Source organism: Geospiza fortis, unplaced genomic scaffold (assembly GCF_000277835.1).
Source record: "Geospiza fortis unplaced genomic scaffold, GeoFor_1.0 scaffold112, whole genome shotgun sequence".
NCBI lineage: Eukaryota > Metazoa > Chordata > Aves > Passeriformes > Thraupidae > Geospiza > Geospiza fortis.
Genome location: NW_005054298.1, coordinates 8755794 through 8775526, shown reverse-complemented (window position 1 = coordinate 8775526; position 19733 = coordinate 8755794). Strand labels below are relative to the sequence as shown.

The 19733-nt window shown below is 39.8% G+C and overlaps 1 protein-coding gene across 3 annotated transcripts in view; it reads right to left on the bottom strand.

Moving 5' to 3' along the window:
• The window catches only part of MYLK (myosin light chain kinase), a 194324-nt gene that overhangs the window by 13619 nt on the left and 160972 nt on the right, over nucleotides 1-19733 (bottom strand). For all 3 annotated transcript variants that reach the window (XM_014306826.2, XM_031056337.1, XM_031056340.1), the window contains 6 exons: nucleotides 16243-16545; nucleotides 12632-12667; nucleotides 12446-12539; nucleotides 11248-11451; nucleotides 6874-7091; nucleotides 1370-1493 (listed from right to left, as the gene is read on the bottom strand). In XM_014306826.2, coding sequence (XP_014162301.1) covers nucleotides 1370-1493; nucleotides 6874-7091; nucleotides 11248-11451; nucleotides 12446-12539; nucleotides 12632-12667; nucleotides 16243-16545 — 979 coding nt within the window. The remainder of the gene's footprint in view (nucleotides 1-1369; nucleotides 1494-6873; nucleotides 7092-11247; nucleotides 11452-12445; nucleotides 12540-12631; nucleotides 12668-16242; nucleotides 16546-19733) is intronic.

Here is a 19733-nt window from a genome sequence, read left to right as displayed (position 1 = left end):
GGCCCGGAAGGACGAGCAGCTCCCCGAAATGCGGGCGGGGCCGGGCGGGCTGCAGGCGGCGCTGCAGCACCGAGCGATCCCCGGTGCCCGCACCGAGCGGTTCCCGGTGCCGCCCGCCCAGCCCGCTCCCGTCCCGGGGCACGGGTGTTTGTCACCGCGCTGCTGCCTGGGTGGGCTGCCTGACTGCAGCTACGGAATCTTCCAAAGCAGCTTTCCAGATCTAGAAAGAAGTGCTTGGGAGTGAATGGAAAATAGAAGTCCTGTAAATAAACTGGCAGAGCGAAGCGTCCTTGAAGCGTGGAGTACACTTCACATCTGAAATTGAAGATAACAGAAATATTCCGAGGCTTTGCTGGGAGCAAGAGGGAGTTGATGTGGTAGCTTTTGCATAGGCCAAGTAAGGAAATTGTGTTGCTTGGTTTGGGAATGAGAAGAGCATGAACAAGTGCAGGCTCATGAGAAAATCAGGAGTAGAGAGCAACTGAGTAAAAGCGAGGCAAACAACTGTGCATTGCCAGGTCAAGGAGCAGGACTCTTTAATAAGGGAAGAAAGGCACTGAGAGGAGTCTTTTAAAAGAACCAATGCAAAGCAGATCTGCCACTGATTTACTACTGAAGCTGGAACAAGAGAGAAGGAACCATGCTCCAAACAAAGCTTCTCTTTTCACTTGTTTATATGGCATTGAATGTGTAAAATCACTTCTGGAAGAAAACCACTTGCTGGTCTAGGCATGGAGATACTATTTCCATATACATTTCTCTAGATTCACTGATGTTTATAAACATGCTGTATCAAATAATATATAAAAATCAAATCTAATACTCAAATATGTAACCAAGAGCTGCAGCCAACCATCTGCTAAAGTGTCTCCATGAGCTTAATCCATGCTGCTTATAAAATGTATTTATACAGTGGCTTGTGCTTGGTAATAAATTGAAATGCACTGTGAACAGATATGGCAATGCTGGGGCTCTTCAGTGTATCCCACGAGACCCCAAAACTTTGCAAAAGTTCTCACATGGAATAAAATAACAGAAATTACTGAGTGCATGCTCAAATATTTCTCTTAACATCTGGAAAGGAAAAATAGTTCAAAATTAATAATAAAACAGTCACATTGTCTTTTTAAATGAGATGAAGCGTTGCTGGTTTATGATGTAAGAGATACAACACCAAATAGTTGAATTTCCAGAACTGCCCATTCTGCAGTTTACCAACTGCACCCTTCAGAGAACACCAAAGTTCTATTAAATGTGCTGGAGCTGCTAATTAGAACAAAAAAGGCCTGAAAACTTCAGAAGTTCATGAAAATTTTGTATGTTCAGCAACTGTCAGGATTTGTGAATTTAAGAAGAGGAAAGTACTCACAAAATGTAGCAGATAACTCCTATACTCCACATATCTGTTTCATATCCAATAGGTTCATAGTTTATAACTTCTGGAGCCACAAACTCAGGTGTCCCAAAGAGAACTTTCAGAGAGCCTGCATTTTCTGTGAAGAATGAAAGAGAAAACCATTAACTGCTGCATGGAGATTTTTAAAAAACAGTTATTGTCCAGTAACAGGAAAACCAGATTTGCCCTAATATTTGTGATTTTGTTAAAGATCCATATCAGAAGAAATAAACAATGCCTGGATTGCTGTTTCCTTAGCTGATACATGTCTAGCAATAAAAGAATTATTTATTAAGCATCCTCAAGCACACAAAGCATTGTATAAAGCATATAAGAATGTTCCTATTGCAAGGAGCTTCCACAAGACCAAATCCATGAAAAAGGAGAGCCATCAGTACTTAATTCAGATTTGTGTATCCTGAAGTAAAAAAGTGTTTGAGCCGCCATCCCTTTAGCAGCTGCACAAGAGAACTGCAGGACTCCATTGTCAGAAAGAAACTACAGTTTCCACAAATTATTGAACATTTATCAAAGCTTGGGGCTCTGCATGTTGTGGTAAAAAGAACCAGTCATGACAGAATTGTAACAGTAGGAAATAACTATTTCAATACAGTACATTTTCTTCTCGTGTAAACAGGAAAGAAAATCAATAGTGGGTTGCATGCCTTTCAAATTTGAAGTGAAGCCAGCAGTGAAACAACAGAAGGGGCAGATGATGTGCACCAGTCAAATCATTTCCTCACAGGTAGAACTGGACTTGGGCATGCTGTCAAAACCAGGCTGCCTACAAGCACACCTGTGGTCAAGGGGAAGCACAAATCACCAGCTGTCAGTCACCAGCTGCTCCAAACTCCTGTTCAGCTGGCCTGTAGCACAGGTATTCTAGATTTGCTCTGCTTAAACACTCTGTGGATGCTTTTAACATGATCTACAGTGAAGCTACTGCTTCCAATATGAACTGAAAGAATGAGGTCATGAGACATGTGAACTGGCTTGACGTTCTTCTTGTGTTGACCCATCAGCATTGCCCTGCTGGAAAATACAGTGATGGAGGTAAGAGAAAAACCTGTTCATAACCAAGTGCTGCTAGATTATGCCTCCAGTGTGCAAGTGAGTGATGTGTCTGTCTACTCTCTAACATAGTGTGAAACACAGAGTCATTAAGCTAGAAATTCTTAGGCAAATCTCAGTGGGCTCATTTTTATCGGTGCTTGTTCTAAATCTGATGGGAAGAAAAAAAGAATAAGCAAGGTCAGGAAAAAAGAAAACTAAGGAATAGTTTAAGTACTGGGGGGAAAAAAAACCCACATCCCAGTAATAGAATTGTATTGTAAAAATATAAAAATGTCAGAATATAAGTTGTGTCTGACTTGAAACAGGCTTGGATTTAGGTTGAGAAACTCATGTCCAGTCTGCATGTCTGCCTGAACCATCAGTGTATGCCTTAAGTGGGATTCATTGCATCAGGTTTATCTTTTGTGCAAGAGCAGAAGTCAGATTAGGCACAGTAGAATGTCCTAGTGAGGAACCATTGCTCTCCCAAAGAGATTACCATCTAAACAAAACAGATATGGATGGGAAGGCAAACAGATGTAACACATTCCAGTCCTGCTCCTGTTAAGGTTACCAGGAGTACAGGGATCTGCAGCTCTGCAATCAAGGGAAAAGCTAGAAAATCCTTAAACAACAGCAAATCAAAGTTTTGAGGAGTCTACAAAAGAAGCAACCTGTCCACAACACTGAATCTGAACAGAATATTTTTATTTACCAGAACTTAATTTACCAAGTTTTGCAACATAAATACCAATCCCAGTACAGACTCCACTCCCAAACTTAGCTCCACTGAAAGCTCTTAAGGCATTTCATGAAATGCAGTCAAACACCTGAGCTAGTGCTCTTTTGAGGCACCCAAATCCCCCACTTACCAAATGGAATCTGAAACATCTATGGGGTTAATAACTTGCCTAATGATTGAACACCATGCTTGAGGCAACTTTGGAGCACAACCACAACAATTCACTTGCAGTTGTGCCAGTTTCCCATTTTAAATGCTGTGATACCCTTTTTTGCTCTGGTCAGGTATGGTTATAGTAAATTATTTGCAGAAACCTCATTTTTACACATTTTCCCTGCTCCCACCATTTTTAGAGACAGAAACAGAGAGAAGGATGCCTGGGAGTAGCTACAGGAAATTAAATTACCCAGATCCTTCCATGCAAATTCACCAACATCAAGATCCTCCTGCTCTCTGACTATCCTTTAAAAAGCACATTCAAAAAGTATTGCACAATATCCCTATAGTCACAGAACCAGTTTTCTTACTCCAAAAGGTATGATACTTTTTCTAACATGGCATCTAAAATAACTTAGCCTTAAAGAAGGGCAATGTGTTCTGCACAGTGGCAATGAGGACTGAGAGATCACCTTTGCTTTTGAAGTGCCAAAAGGAAACCTAAGATCTCATTTTCCCATCTGCCTTCATTTTAAAGTCAACACTTAGATTTTTTTTCAAACTGTCCTTAAAAGAAATTACTGAAATTTATCACAATGAATCTCTTTTGTAAAAGCTTCATCATGATAATCTAAATCTCAGGCTCAGATTTTCACATCCAAGTTTGGAGGCTTTTCTGTGCACTGTGTAAACTACCATGAGCAACTGTGTATGCAAAAGGCTGGTGTATAAAATGTGCTGCCCACAGGTCAGAGAAATGTGGGGGTTTTTTTGAAAACATGGCATTTGAGTGCAAGCATACAGTGTGACACAACTGACACAGCATTTTCTGTATATAAAAGAAAAAAGAAAGGAAAGGAGTAAGACCCTTTCTATGCAGTAATATGTCAAGTCTTTACCCAGTTGTTTACAAGCTTAGTACACGAGTAAGATCTGTGTTTGGATATCCTTTAGTTCAGACAGAAAGCTGACAAGCTAGCTGGAAACTGTTGCTGACACTGTATATAATCAACTGATTAAAAAATATATCTTTACAGTACTCAAAAACCATTCTCTTTCTCCTTAAGAAGTTTATCTTAAACAATTTTCTACATGTGTTCCTCAGCACACCAAAAAAGGTCAGGAAAATATCCCACTGCAGCTTTGGTATTTCCTGACAGTGCAAGGGAACTAATTAGCTGCAGAAGATGACTGCAGAAGGAGCTGATTCTAATATCTTTAAAGCTGATCAAAACACTGAATATTTAGGAGGCACTAGTTTGCATTAGTTACAAAAAGTTAAATCTCAGAAGTTGAAGTGCAGAATCAGCCACTGCTCCCTTCAGCAATCTCTTGGCTGAGCAGTTTCTGCTCAGTCAGGGTCAGGTCTGCTGGATGAGGGCTCCAATCCCACATCTGTCAATGTCAAAGTGAATTTGACAGCCAATTTCAAAGTCAGAAAGCTTGAAGGAACACAAGGGGGAGGAATGTGCCCTCAGTGCACCACATAACACAACTGGCAAGAAGCAGGCATTAGTGAAGTTTTTTGAGCTATTTTTGTTAAGCAAATTAAACAGTAAAAGTTGCTTTCTGCTCTTGGAACTGAAATGTTACACTTGTTTTTTGTAATTAAAACAGTGCTTATGCTTGCTGGGCATTGAATGGAAAGGACCTTTCTCTTCCTAGGGAATGCCACCCACGATGGAGTTACCCAGAATGGCAGGCTGATGAATAGCAAATACCTACAATGGAACCTGGCAAGAATTAGCTGCATATTAAGCCAAATGAATGCACAGTACTGTAAAATCAGAATCAGCATTAGTGCCCACAGCTGCCATCCTTCTACACTGAGAGAAATTATCTGGAGTTTAGAGATTTCCTACCTATGGCATGACTGGAGCAGCTCACAAGCTGCTGTCAGCCATGGCTGCACTGTGATGCCACAAGATTACCAGAAAAGTGGGAAAGCTGGTGGATGTGAACAGGCTGCTGAAAACAGGATCTTCTGTTTGCTAAATGTGGGTTCAACTCTGGTCTGAAGTTAAAAAGGTAGCTGAAGAAGTTTCTATAAAAAGGCCATTCCACGTTTACTTTATCTCTCTTGTTGATGAAATCCACTCAGTGCAGCAGTAAATGTACAGTTTTCAGGCTGACAGCTGGAACATCATGGGCTGAAATCTTTCCCACACCTCTCACACAAAAATACCAGCACTGGAACTTAGTTAACAGTTCATCTGTTTCCTGAACAAGAACTAAATCAGTTCATGTTCCCAGAGCACTACTAGCTTGGCGAAGGAACAGAAATGGCAATGATCTTGACCAAGATTCATTTCATACACTTTTGGAGCAGAACATAATCTAAAATTCTTCAAAGCAGACTTCTTTTCCCTTATTCATTCAACAAAGCATTTCTAGTTTGTTTTAGTAAAATTATATTCTTGGGAATGCAGTAGTCTGTTACTTAAGTGTTAAAGGAAGTAGGATGAGCTGCATTTAGGCAGATAACAAAAGGTAGGTGGTAGTATTTCACTTGTACTCTCTCAAAAATCATTATTTACTTTTAAATAAGTACTAAAAATTTTTAAATTAATACTTTTTCAAAGAGGGAAGGCAAAAGATTTCAAGCAAGAATCCAGCTGTGGACCCCATTACATAGAGAGTAGGAATTCATATAAGTTGTCCCAATCAATTAATGTCAGGACAGCCACAAATCTCAGCTCTTCCAGTGTAACAGGTTCATAAACGATTTTTCTTCCTTCTAATTCCCACAATGATTTTTATTTCTTTTGAGAAAATACAAGATGACAAAAGATCAGTGTGGGATGTTGGTATTGTTTAACAGTGAAAATACAACTGAAGGGATGCTTTTTAGAGCTGAACAATATGAAGACAAGAACCTCTGAAGGTCTTTGGCTATCAAGCTGCAGATCATGTTGGAAACTTAGACCAAAATGAATGATGGAAAGCAGCTAAAAAGCAGCGTAGGAAGAGGAAGGGCTTGTCAAATGGAATTTTCCCTTGTTGCATTATTTTTAAGTATTGCTATTACACAGCTCTTTATAGAATTCCTCTTATGTTTAACGTGTATGACAATATCCTGCTGTTTAAGATAAGAAATTATAAAAATGACAGGAAAATGTAAAATTACTGTAATTATCTGAAAGGCTTCTAGAGGATCACTCTAATTTCTGCTGTTAAAAAAGTTTCAAGGATTTGTAGTATTCATGAAACATTTAGTTAGAGAGTTAGTGCTTTATGGTACCAAATATAAATATTTTTTAATATTAGTATTTCTGTGTATTTTAGGTGGGATCTACAGGGGTATCCTGCTGTGGAAACAGATATATTCTGTACATCCCACTGCAAGCTCCTCTTGAAGAGGAGGTGCCCTATTCTCATTCTTGAATGTCTTCTTTTCCCCTTTTCTATTTTTTCCTAGAAATATTTATAGAAAACATGTATTTACTGTCTATATAATAGGTAGCGTGAATTACTGCTTGTCCTGCCCTTTCCCCTGTGATACTGAAATAGGCAGAGAATCCATTACCTAATCTCCTTGCAAGACCAAAGTCAATGAGTTTGATGCTGGTACCAGTCTTGTTGACACACATAATATTTTCTGGCTTCAGATCCAAGTGGACAATACCCTGCTTATGAATGTATTGAACTCCTTCTGAAATCTGCTTCATGTATTTAATGCACTCTCTCTCTGTCAGTTCAAAGTCTTCATCAATGATCCGTTCAAAGAGTTCTCCTCCAGAAACCCTATGAAAGAAAGAATAAAAAGAGACTTCTGTAACATATTCATTTAGGGAATAATCAGGCTTCCTTTTTACAGCAATACAGAGAGTTCCAGCTTGCAGCAATCACTTCAGGATGCAATCTGTGTTTTATAATGGCATTTTCCACAGACACAAGAGTCACATGGGAAGAATCCCCTCTTTGTGTGGTATAAATCAATAGATGTTTTCTGTTCTGAATCTGTGTTGCAGGTGAGGACTGTGAAACACCAATGTTATTCCAGGCAGGAGGGGTTTGCAGGACTGTGTCACCTGCAGGTGACAGTGGAGTGTGTGCTCTGTGATTGCCACTCTGCAGACACGTGCTCCTAGCACTGCTCCCAACTCCGAGCACACACTTCCCACTTCTCCCTTCCCTCCTGTGATCCAGCAGTGCACAAGTGCAGATAACATAATTTAGAAATAAAACTAAAATACATGGAATGGGTCACAGGGAAAGAGGACAAAATTGCAAGCAGATGAGCAAAAAGTCAGGAAGAAGACAGATTGAGAGTGACTAAGGCTGAAGGAGGAAGAATTCCAATGCTATGGTTAACTGGAATGCAAAGCTCAAAAGGTAAATTACTGACCCAAGTGAGCTGAGAGGGAGTTTCCTCCTCAGCTATGACAGGAGAAGGATATAAGCCACAACACTTTTTGTGTTGGTATTTTTAGCTGAGCCCTGATCACACTCCTTGTAGGTCAATTCCATTTTAATTCTAATTTAGGATGTGAAATAATTGTCCTTTCGAGGGTAGCGTCTCCTGGATTGAACTGTTCGTGCAACTGAAGTGGGACATTTTTAACCTAGATTTAATAAAGCATAATTTAAATTGTGGCTTATTGAGTTTGGTAGGTTTTTTCATTCTGTTTTTGTTTGAGTTTGTGTTTTGTTTTGTGTCTTTGGAATTTTTTTGTTGATTTCATTTTGTTTTTTAATTTTTGTTTAATCACTCAACTGGTTTATCTGTTTGCATCCAAAGATGGGAAATACTTTTTTCTTTCTGCGGGTGAATGACCCATAAAGAAAGGAGCACATAGTGAAGAGCAGCTTTGCTTTTAGAAATTAAACACACCATGGTCTTTATATGGTTTAATATTTTGCAGGGTTCATGGTTATCACCAAATGCAATTGCACATTGCAGTTACAGAAGGAAAACACAGCTGAAAGGTGGCCTTGCCATGTTTGCAGGTTGCCAGATACATGATTATATCCCTCATGAACCAAACTGAATTTGAAACATCTGAAGTTCTAGATGCATTTCTTGCTTTGGCTATAAAATTTCAGAAAATATGTAATTAGAAATGCTATTGTGGTTTCTTATGAATATGAAAATAGTAAGAAGAGCATGTGCTTGACAAACTGAGAGGTTATGTTGGATTAGAGCACATTTGTAACATAAAGCAATAGTATTGCCAAACCTATTGAATAAACATGCAGGGAATCTAGTGTGTTGTTGCTTTGCTAAGACATTAACCAGTATGGGTGTTTATGAAAACATCTGCAGGCAAAATGTTTATAGGAGGAGTACTCTGCAACTCCAGATGATAATCATCCTCACACTAAAATGCACCAGTTGTTTCTGAATGTTTAATGCATATAGTGATGACTTATTTGTACTATAAAAGTGCCACCCTTCCCAGATCCCTAAAGGGAACACATTTTTCAGAAATTATACCATTGTCTCAAGCCCCACTTTTTTTTAGTATATTTTTGTAAATAAACCACTGTTAATACACCTGCCTGCTGTTTTTACCATGGGAGCTCTCCACACCCTGGTAGCAATGGTAGATTAAACTGCAATGCATTTATGGGATGAATACTCTTGCATTTATATCAGGAGCCAAATCTAATTTGATTTTTGCCAGGTTAAGAAGCTGAATAAAATCAATGTGAATGAGGTTCTACACATGCACAGGAGGAGAAGTTGGCTTTGTTCAGTCACAACTAGTTCAGAATCCAAATCTCTATTTTTTCTGGATTCTCCTCTTTTCAGTCTTCTCTACATGAGTCATATAGGAAAATATTCTTATCTATGGAATCACAGAATACTCATCTAAGGTTTTGGTGCAGTAGGAACAGTGAGAAGAATCTACCTTGGATTTGCCCAGGCAAATACTCAATTGCATTTTTTAAAATCTACCTTAGGAAAAAAAAAAAACCCCAATTAACTTGTACTAGCTTAAATCACGTCAAATGATAGAACCTAGTGCTGATATTTAGCTCCAATAATCTTAATTTGCAATACAATAATCTCCTTCTGTTCTATGTCAAAATAAACTGACTATCTGAAGTATATAAAACGTTGAGGCACTTAGCCCCAGTGCTGAATTAAAGTGATAACATGCTACTATTTTCAGATTTACTTTTTCCACTGAGATTTTTATGGTGGAACCAATATGATCCTATATTTGAAAAGGAAATGCCTGAGATTTGCCTCTGACTTCCAGTAAATGTTAGCTGGAATGGTTTCCAGGCAAGAGCGTATCATTATAGTGTTTAATTTAAAAGTAATAATAAAAAAATCTGATTTTATTTTGGATATGAAATCAAACCATATAAAATAGTGTAATGAGAAATATTAAAAACAGAGAGTATGAAGTTTAAAAGGTTCCAGGAAAGGTATGGGAATAAAATTAAAAAGAACAATTTAGAATAAATAACAGGAAGAAAAATCAAAGAGTGCTTCTCATCAATTTGAGTAGAAGGGCAGTTCCTAAATGCCAGTCACTACTAAAATCTGATTTAAAGCAGACTGATAGCAAGTGAGCTTGATTTATTTGAAATCCATGCATTTAAACTCCGATGGAAATGAAACAAACAGCTTCCATTGTAACAACTTTTAAAGCTATTTCCCACAACTTCTTTGATATGCAAAGAAATATTATATTGATAGCTACAGCAGAATCGATCCCTTGGAGGCTCTTTATCAATACAGGTGCAGCTGCTGGGCTGGGATTGTGTCAGCTGGGTAAAATGTCAGTAGAGAGGCTACCAGGTCACCTGACACGAGGTGCCACATGAGCTCCTCACTGCTCTGCTGCTGCTCCACACAGTGGAAATGTTGGGGTGGCTCAAAAACCAGAGAAGGTGTTCACCCCAAACTGAAACCACATCCTACTCAGGCTGGGTGACAAAACTACTTCAAATTTCATTGCTGTTTTCTACATTTTTAAAGAGTAAACCCCCTTTGCTGTCAGGGGGGAACTAATGGAATGTAAAGCCATATGCTATTCCAGACTCTTTCTACATCTCCCTGTTTTCCATTAGGTCTGCCAGCTCTCGGTTCCAAGCTAAGTAGGGTTCCCATCCCTTACCATCAGCAGTTTGCTCAACTGCTCAATTTAAAAATAAAAACACCTTCCTGCACATAAGTTCCAGGGTTGTAAAATCCCATCTCTGAAATATGCCAGTGCACTAGTAGTTTGCACATAATCTAAGCAAGTGCCAAGGAAGCAAAATAGACATATAGTCTCTTTTGCCTCAAACAAAAGTATATCTTACTTAAAACTTCCAGCCAGCAAAAAAACCTGCTTCTCCTTGCATCAGAGAGCACATGAAATCGATGTGACAGCAGGAACTGTAACTAAAGTAACTTTTAGGGAAAAACATCAGCACAGATCAGGATTTAATTTTCTTTCCAGTTGGTACTGCCACAAGTATGGGATTCACACTAAGCAGGTGCATTATGGATGATATAAATACTGCTCATGCTGGCCATTATTGTTTGTGAAGACTGTTCAACACGTGTTTAGAGCTGCCTGAAGTAAAAGAAATTCTCCTTAAACACATTTTAGGTTCTAAATGAAAGCCCAAAATGCAGCTAACTTTGGTCTCACCTCTCCCAAGTGGGCAATAAGAGTAAAGCTGCAAAACCGCACCACATGTACTTTATGAAACAAGCAAACTAGACAGTAACAACTGTTACAGCAGATTTTGACTGATTTTTAAAATATTAACACAGATTCACTAACACAGTTTAAACAAGTTGGATAAATAATTGGAAAAACTTGCAAGATCTGAAAACCATCCAGGCTCTGCAAATCCTGAAGGGTTTGACAGTCTTGTGTCTACAAGTTGCTACTTTTGTACACACAACTATTTTCAACATTATTAATTGTGTGCTCTGCTTTATACTTACATTTCCAAAACCATAACGATGTTGGCTTTTTCTTCAAAGGCATCTACACATTGGACAAGTTTTGGATGATGTAGGCAGTTCATGATGCTGATTTCTTCCCTTATGTTTTCTTTTTCCTTAGCAGAATATGCTTTGAAAAATTTTCCTGCCCAAACTTTTCCATTCTTCTTTTCAACAAGCCTGAAGACTTGTCCAAATTTTCCCCTGAAAATATATAACTATTTCCATAAAATGTTTTTGCAATATATGAGCCACCACAAATAGCAGCAATTTACTAAATATTCTAGCACAATATACTAAATATTCCAGCACAACCATTCCATTCTGAAATTAAAATATCTTAGTATCAAGCAATATTCTATACTGATCTGCAAGAGCTTTTGAATGAATACTGTGTTTAGAGATACTCTGCCATTCCAGCTAACAAGTCTTACATACAAGAGTTCAAAAACTGTGACTCCTACCAGGCTTTAATTCAGGTCTTTCTGCACACCCTTTTCCAGCTTTCTATAGGTCATACATCTCTGAAGGTGAGACATCTCAGGTATAGGATTTAGGTGAAATCAGAATGCTCAAGGCTTCAGTACTATTGTTTCCCTTTGCTGTAATGTACAATTCTACCTCTGTGTTACACTTCTCACGATTTGTTCATGGCAGCACAGAGGATCCCCTGGCCTTCAGCACCGATCACTGAAGGATTATCATGGCCTGCAGTTCACACCAGCACGAGCTGGGGCCCTGAGAAACACAGCCAGGCTAATCACTGACCTTCTCTTAACAAGAGTCTTAATGCTCTTGGGATTATGGCCGCTGTCAACAGAGATTCCAGCCCGTGGGCAGGATAATCTTATTACCACTAATGGATATAATGGAAATGCAAGTACACGATGTGTACCTTTTTCTTTTCAGATAGCTTTTAGGACACTGAAAAACAAATGAATCCTCTAGCTTTGTTCATATGTGGGCTCCATTTGCCAGAAATACATGTAGTGCCTATTTAAAATTATCAGCTAATAGGAGCAAAGGATCTTTATGGAGTGGAAGCCAAAATACATTGAAAACTATTTTTACTGCAACAAAGGAGCCCAACTGGGATGTTGAAAGTGCAAGATAGTCAAAGAATAAATGCACATGATCTTCATAACTGGCTGGTAGCCTTGAAAATTGTGTGTCTTCAACAGCACAGCCCAGTACTTACGATCCCAGTCTCTCTTCAATGTTGTAGACATCTGACACCTTCTGTTCAGTGTTGATCGTAACTGTCCGATATTCCACCTCTGTTTCTTTCTCCTCTACAAATAACATTAACGACCATGATTACAAACCTCCAGAACATGTGAATGAAGAACACAGATTTGTTCTGTTTAAAAAATGCACTTCTTACCATCGTCAGATAGCTCCGCTTCATCCTCTTTAGGTTCTGTGATGAAAATAAAAAGACATTAATAGCTTTTTATATGGGATATATACTTATATAAGTATATTCACTTATATAAGATATTCAAAGTGACATGGATTATTCAAAGTGACATGGACAACTGATAGACCCTATGGCAAAACAGCAAAAAGCAGTCAGGGAGTTTGTGCATTAACTTCATAATTAAAATCTCTTCACGACTTCTTCATCACTATTGACTATCCAGTCACAATCTAGTCACCGTTTCTGAATAAATCCCGTGGTTTACAGTACTTGTCAATTATACCTGCCTACTAGAAACATCAGCATACTGCATCAGTTCAAAGTAATCTAACAAATGCCTTTAGAATGCCTCAGGGAAATAGAAAACAAATTAAAAATATTAAAATCAATAACACTTCTTGTTCCATGACAATTTTTTCTTGGCTTTGATGTGCCTTTTTTGAATTGTGAAGTCAAAAGTTAGGCAAGTAAGTACATGAAAAATTCCCTGCAAAGCATCCAGACACAGTTTTCAGACTCAAGATATTGAGAAACTCTGAACAGCATGAATTCCCCTAAGCATGGCTGAATTCTGTAATCATTGAGGTTCAAAAGGAGCCTCAGTTCTGCAGGCAGACTCAAAGACAGGTGAACCCAGTGACCTAAGTTAAAGATGGCCTGAGTGTCCTGATTTTCATTTCTAATTTTCATGTACATGAACTGCCTGCAGCACTGCTTTTTGCCCGTGGGTGAGAGGGGAAAGGGGCTATAGCTGGGATGTTGTCATACATTACTTACAACGCTTGGGCTTGCTCCTAAGATCTGCGGCTGTGACCAGCGATTTGAAAAACTACAAAGGCTGTTTGTTACATAGTTAATTCTCTTGTAACTGCTGAAGCTGCACTTTGCCATCATGGGGTGCAAGCCTAACCAAGGGATTCATCCCCCCTGTGTCAGCAGATCTGTGTTAGTAAATTAATGCTGTACTCTGGGTGCTGTTGGGGCTTCAGAGCATAGAGTTAGATGCAGAGCATGAGCAGAAAACAACAGAAATAAAGGGTGCAGGGGGAGCAGATATCTGGTCTGAGGCATCACCCTTTCACATCCTACACAAAATGCTGCATCTGTGTGCTGGCAGCAAAGCCAATCAAGTGGATAAAGTCTGCTGCTAAAGCCTTTCTTTCTGTTTTGTCTGGAGCTGCAACCCTTGCATATTCCTGCACAGAAGAGTTGGTTTGCAGAGATCTACCAGAAGAGCAGGGAGGGAAGGGAGCCTTCCCCACCCAGGGTAGCTCTTCTCAGACCTTCCTCAGCTACAAACCACTCTTGCACAGAGCACATAACATTTTCCTCCCCTTTTAAGGGCTGTGTAAGGGAGCTGCTCCCAGCCAGGCTGCCAGTAGGTAATGTCTGCCAAATACTGCTTAGACAAGGAGTCAGTGCCTGGTTCTGCAACCACACTGCATTGAAGCCACAGAATAGGAACAGTTTGGTCCACCAGTGGAAGCCTAAATTATCTAAGTGGTACATATCTGATCTGGGTAAGTGCTGAGCAGCTGTGCTAAAACCTTTCTCAGAAGTCAGTCAACAGTACCAATTTTTCCTCAAACATGGTAATGGCACGCTTTAATCTGTTGAGACTTACAACCTCATTTTAGTTTTCTTCAAATGCACTGTGAAAATTTAGCCATGCCTTTCTTCACTAAGATCATACTGACATTGCTAATATGTGCTGGCCACCTCAGTATGAAAATCAGTAATCAGACTTCCTGGCAGCCCAGAAAATCTTGAGTTACTCAGCTAAGTGTTCACAAAGATGGCAGCTTAAAGTCCTGACTCTGACAGGTGCTGAACACATGCATTTTCCACTGCCTTTAATTAAAGCACCAGTTATATTCTCACACTTGAAAAATCACACTTTAAATGATTTGCTCTTTTTCCACACTATCTGCAATATCAAGAATTGTAATCAAGAGCACAAGGACAACTTCCCCCCTCCTGCAAACAGAACACATTTTCTTTTTGCTCAAAACAACTTTTTCGTTGCTTTTTTTTAATGTGTATTGCAATACTCATACACTTTCTAGCCTTTTGTACTAAATCTATGTAAGAAAATGCTCAGACTTCAATGGAAAAATAACTTGTTTGCTTTGGTCCAGTATACGTAGTGGTTGCTCTAGGAAAAACATAAAGAAGAGCCAGGTCTCCAGCCCCAGAAGGTGTTTGTCCTGTAACTAAAGAAAGAGGGCATTCAAACACGGGGAATTTTATTATGAAGAGCCAATACCATCTAGCTTTCTTCCAATTTTATTGCTACTCCTAATGTTATTTTCCCCTCTTTGAAGAGAAGGTGCATCTTGATTTAGATTGGTTTTAAATCTTGCAAATAGAGGGAAGTGATTCCTCAGCATGCATCCAATTTAGCACTTGAAGAGAAATATGATTTACTTTTGTTTGAGAGGCTTACACAGTTGTGATGTTGCATTACTTTGCTATCATTTTGTCTTCCTTGAGCAATAAAAGATAACTTCACAAGGGTTATGTGGAACACTTCATGCTCCAAAGCCCTGCACACATAAATGAAGAGGGAGAGATACAACACACAGTGTGCTCTTCAAAGACAGGAAAATTGGTAACATTTGTTATTCCTGGTCTGGACTTTTTGGTAAGGTGACTATCAAAGTCATCCTTGCACAGTAGGTAGATGGAGATGTGCACAAAAATATGTAGTCACTTTATGGCTTTGAAAAATAATGCTGAGATTTGTATGTTTCAAATTTTGTACCAGTTCCTGAATAATTTCTACAATGATCAAACTCTCCCTATTAGGCCATTGAGAAGATCTTAAACAAAAATTAAGAAGTAAAAAATATGGAAAGATATTTTTAAAAAGTACATGCAACTCTAACCAAAACCCCTAAAAAGTATTTTGGCACCCATAATGCTGGAAAACCAACACGCTAAGTAGGATAGCCTTGAATTCACAGGCTGAGTGTATGTACCAGGGGATACAGGACTGAGGTACACCACCATGCTGGGATTGAAAGCATGGGAAATACAGATAGCTGCAAGGTGCCAATTTATTTTCTGCTGCATATTGTGTGCTTGGCTAGCAGCAAGCACATTCATTATTTCCAAAAGCAAATTTGGGATAGTGTTTATGGTTTGTTTTTCCGTGGTGTGTCCAGTATAAACTATAATGAATCCATTGGCATATTTCAGGTAAGCTACCAACCATCATTTTCCAGCTGGGCATGGACTGAATGTGTAACATCTGTGAAAGGTTTAATTTCCCATTACCTGTGCAATGAACTGCAGAATTCTTTCAGCCAGCACTCACCCAGCAAGCCAGAATGAGAATTAGTGCTTGCTTTCACAAGGTAGGGATTTGGGATCCCTGAAGCCAAGTTTCCACACTGCAAGTATGCAAAACTGATGTGCTCAGAGCCCCCAAATGAAGTCTGTGAAGGACCTGAGCACAGTTACAGCCACAGAGACACGTGGGAAGGAGGGTGTGCAGCTCTCTGGCCTCGCTAAGGAACTCCTAAGGAAGAGTTCAGTTGAATTGAGATGTTTTTTTCCTCGTGACAACTCACCTTCTTGTTTTTCTCCAACCTTTACCAGCTCAGACTCTTGGCTGGGCTCGCTGATGCCGTAGACGTTGGCAGCTCGCACGCGGAATTTGTACTCGCGGTCGGGCTGCAGGTCCTGCACGTTGAAGGAGGTGCTGCGGCAGGTGGTGAGGTCTGTCCATTTGTTGTCCACCGAGTTCCAGATCTCCACGGTGTAGGACTGCACGGCGCTGCCACCGTCGTATGAGGAGCCGTACCAGGAGAGCGTGAGGGAGGAGCTCCGGATGTCCGACGCACAGGGAGTGCCGGCAGGTGGGTCTGGTTTATCTGCAAAAACGCACACAACGCACACTGTGAGGGTCACACAGAACTTCAGCAGGGTGCTGGCCCTTCTCTTTCCATTCCATTGCTCTGCTTCACAGCTATCATTATAGAAACTGTGGAGACTTAAACCAGTCCCAGTTATGCCTGCAATCTCCCACAATGGTGCAAACCACTCCTTGGTGACCTTCCTTAGAGGAACACCCCTGTAACAGTTCCCACCACTGTGACGTGCTTCCTTCAGCTCTCTTCATCTGCTTCCACACTTCAGGGCCACTGCTCACCTTTCACAGCCTCAGAAAGTCCCACTCATCCAAATATTTCTGCTACCTGGATAGCAGAAATACTGGAACCAGTTTGCTGGCGTGGAAACAAGGCCTTGAAGGGTGAAGGTTTATCTGCCAACAATTGAGTGAACAAATTCATCTATGTGCAGTTTTTGGAAATCTAGTGCACATTTTGGGAAGAAGGAGTTCAATTTAGAATATATAATTTAAATAGTGAGATATTTAAAATCTCATATGCATTTTGGAAATTGTTGAGGAGGTGGAAGATAGAAACTTCTGTATTTCCTCAGTTAGAGGATTGCTACTGAAGTCCTTATTTAGATGAGTAGAACCTGTATCACCAGAACCTGGTGTGCAGATGTGCTGCCAACTATGCAAATACCTGAGAATATACAACAGCCTTGCAGTTATATGACTTTTTCAAGATTTAGTTGAATGATTAATTATTGCAATTAATGTTCTTCTAAGACAGAAAAATTATGACTTTTAAAATAAATTGCTAGAAAATAACTGGAATTTAAGCACTTGAAAAGACTTTTAAGAGAACAAATGGCTTCTCTGGAAATAATCCTCTCAGAAATAATCTAGCAAAACCTACAAAATAATGATGATGTTGATGTGGATGAACTAGTGGCCAAAGGTTGAAAGAGGAATCAAAGGATGGGATAAATGAGAGAAGATGAAAACAAAAAAGATAGAAAGTGCAAGATGCTACAAACAGTGGTTACACTGAACATGGACTGATAAAATCCTGTCCCAATTTGCTTGTTCAAGCTGCTAATGGATATTATCACTTGCTCTGTAGGAAAGGCAGAGCTGACAAAGCAGCCAAAAAATACTGCCACTTTCTCAGCAATAAAAACATCCAAATGCTAGGGGAAGCTGTTGTAGACTTTGATCAAAGCCTCACTGTGACAGACGATATCCCTCCATACTCAAATTATCATTCCTAGGAAAGTTACTGAGTGACAGAAATAGCCACAATTTGTCAGAAACATGCCTTTGGTTCTTGGACAGAGGAACCTCTCCTCTGACTCCTGTGGTTTAACTCATAGAGAGGGAAATTAGGACAGTCTAATCTAATCAAGATATTTAAGCATCAGTTCACTATTTGGCAGAGTGCAAATTTCATTGCTTAGTGACTTCCCTGAAAAAAAAGTTCAGTTCAGTTGTGATGAAAAATCCATCTCCCTCCACAACTTAAGCATATTAGAAGATATATAAATAGAAATTTTCAAGTATGAGAGGGACATAGAAGAAAAGACTGAGAGGGAGGAAGGGAGGTAGACACTGAGTATGCCACTGCATTCAGTATGAGAACCCCCAGGTGGAAGAAAAAGTGACTGCCAGAATCAAGATCATCTTTGTTCATTTTGGCAACACTTAAAACACCGTTCCACTAGGAGTCAACATTATACAGCACATGTTTTGTTAAACACATGTCAGAGACCAGATGTCCTTAACCTCTGGAACAGCTTAGTGTCCTGCTTAGTGGTCACTATTTACTCACCTCATTTTCTGACAGAATGGAAGGGGCTATTAACAAGCATGAATTTATAAAGTAGATATATAATGAACTGAATCGCAGAGGACTTACATGATTTGTCTAAGCTTAGAAAGAGAGATTGTAGCAAAGATGAGAACTGAGTCTTGATCTCCTGGTGCCCAAACAGCAGCACCTCTCTTCCCTGTACTGGTCCTGTCCAGCCTCCCTGGAGCTGCAAGAAGTGAGGATTCAGTGCCCACACCATTTTCAGTATCAGCATGTTTGTACCATACCCATAGCAGCCATCAGAGAGCTGCTGGCATGGCACACAAGGATTGGGTGATTTTAGTCAGACATGGCAGCAGCATCTTCTTTTCACTACAACTTGTTATCCATGCAGACCTTGCTGGGAATGATTCTCTATCCTTCTCAAAATCTTTACAGGAGTGGAATATTCATCCCTGTGTCTTGTTTTCCTCCTATGTAACCATCACTGCATCATTTCAAAATGCAGATAGAGCTGGAGTAAGTAACAGCTGATTTATCCTAAATCCAAACAGAACAGAGCAGTTGCAGATAGCAGGAGGAAAATACTTTGAAGAAAAAGCCAAGTCAGTAGTCCATCACCTTACAGTGGTATCTGCTGAAGTTTTTCAAAGCAGTGCAGATTCTCTGACATCTGCTGTGCACACAGCCAAACCTGGATGTATGTTACTTTATAAATAAAGTGTTAGGTTGCTTTGCTGCTGTGCACTGAATTGGTATGGAGAAAGTGTTCAATGCTTCAGCATTTGCAGAGCACAGTAGCCTGCTTCCTGTGCAGAACATGAAAATACACTCTCTCATTGCTGACTTTCAACACACTTCTATTTCCAAATGAAACTCTGGGCATGATTTATCACTTTCCTAGGCCCCAGTTCCCTCAGTAAGCTCTCTTTCCATGACTCACCTAGACAACTGGAGTCCCTCTGGCCTGCATGGTTTACAGAAGCAAGGCTTAGGTATGTGAGCACTGCAGAGAAAGCATTCATGGCCAAGGGGGTAGCAGTGGCAAAGGAAATGCCACATGGCTTTAGACTAGTATCTGCCAGCCTTAGGAACATTTCTATATTCCTAAGGCATTTTTCTCAATAGGCAGAGATGAAAACTTGCAAGCTTGGCTGGACTCTACTGAGCCAGAAAGATGCATGTTTCTGTTTGAAGTCTATCATGTGCTGCTGCTTGCAGATCTGTTCAGTAATAAATACTGTAGTAGCTGCTATGGGAGATCCTAAACAGGAATGAAAGCCCAATTTTTGCTCTTTTTTAATATGACAGATGTATATGTACCATTTTAACATGCTTAAAAATGACTTGATATCAGACTGGATGGTATTCTACAGCTCTGCACATTCAGAGAACCTGCAGATGGTCTCTCCATG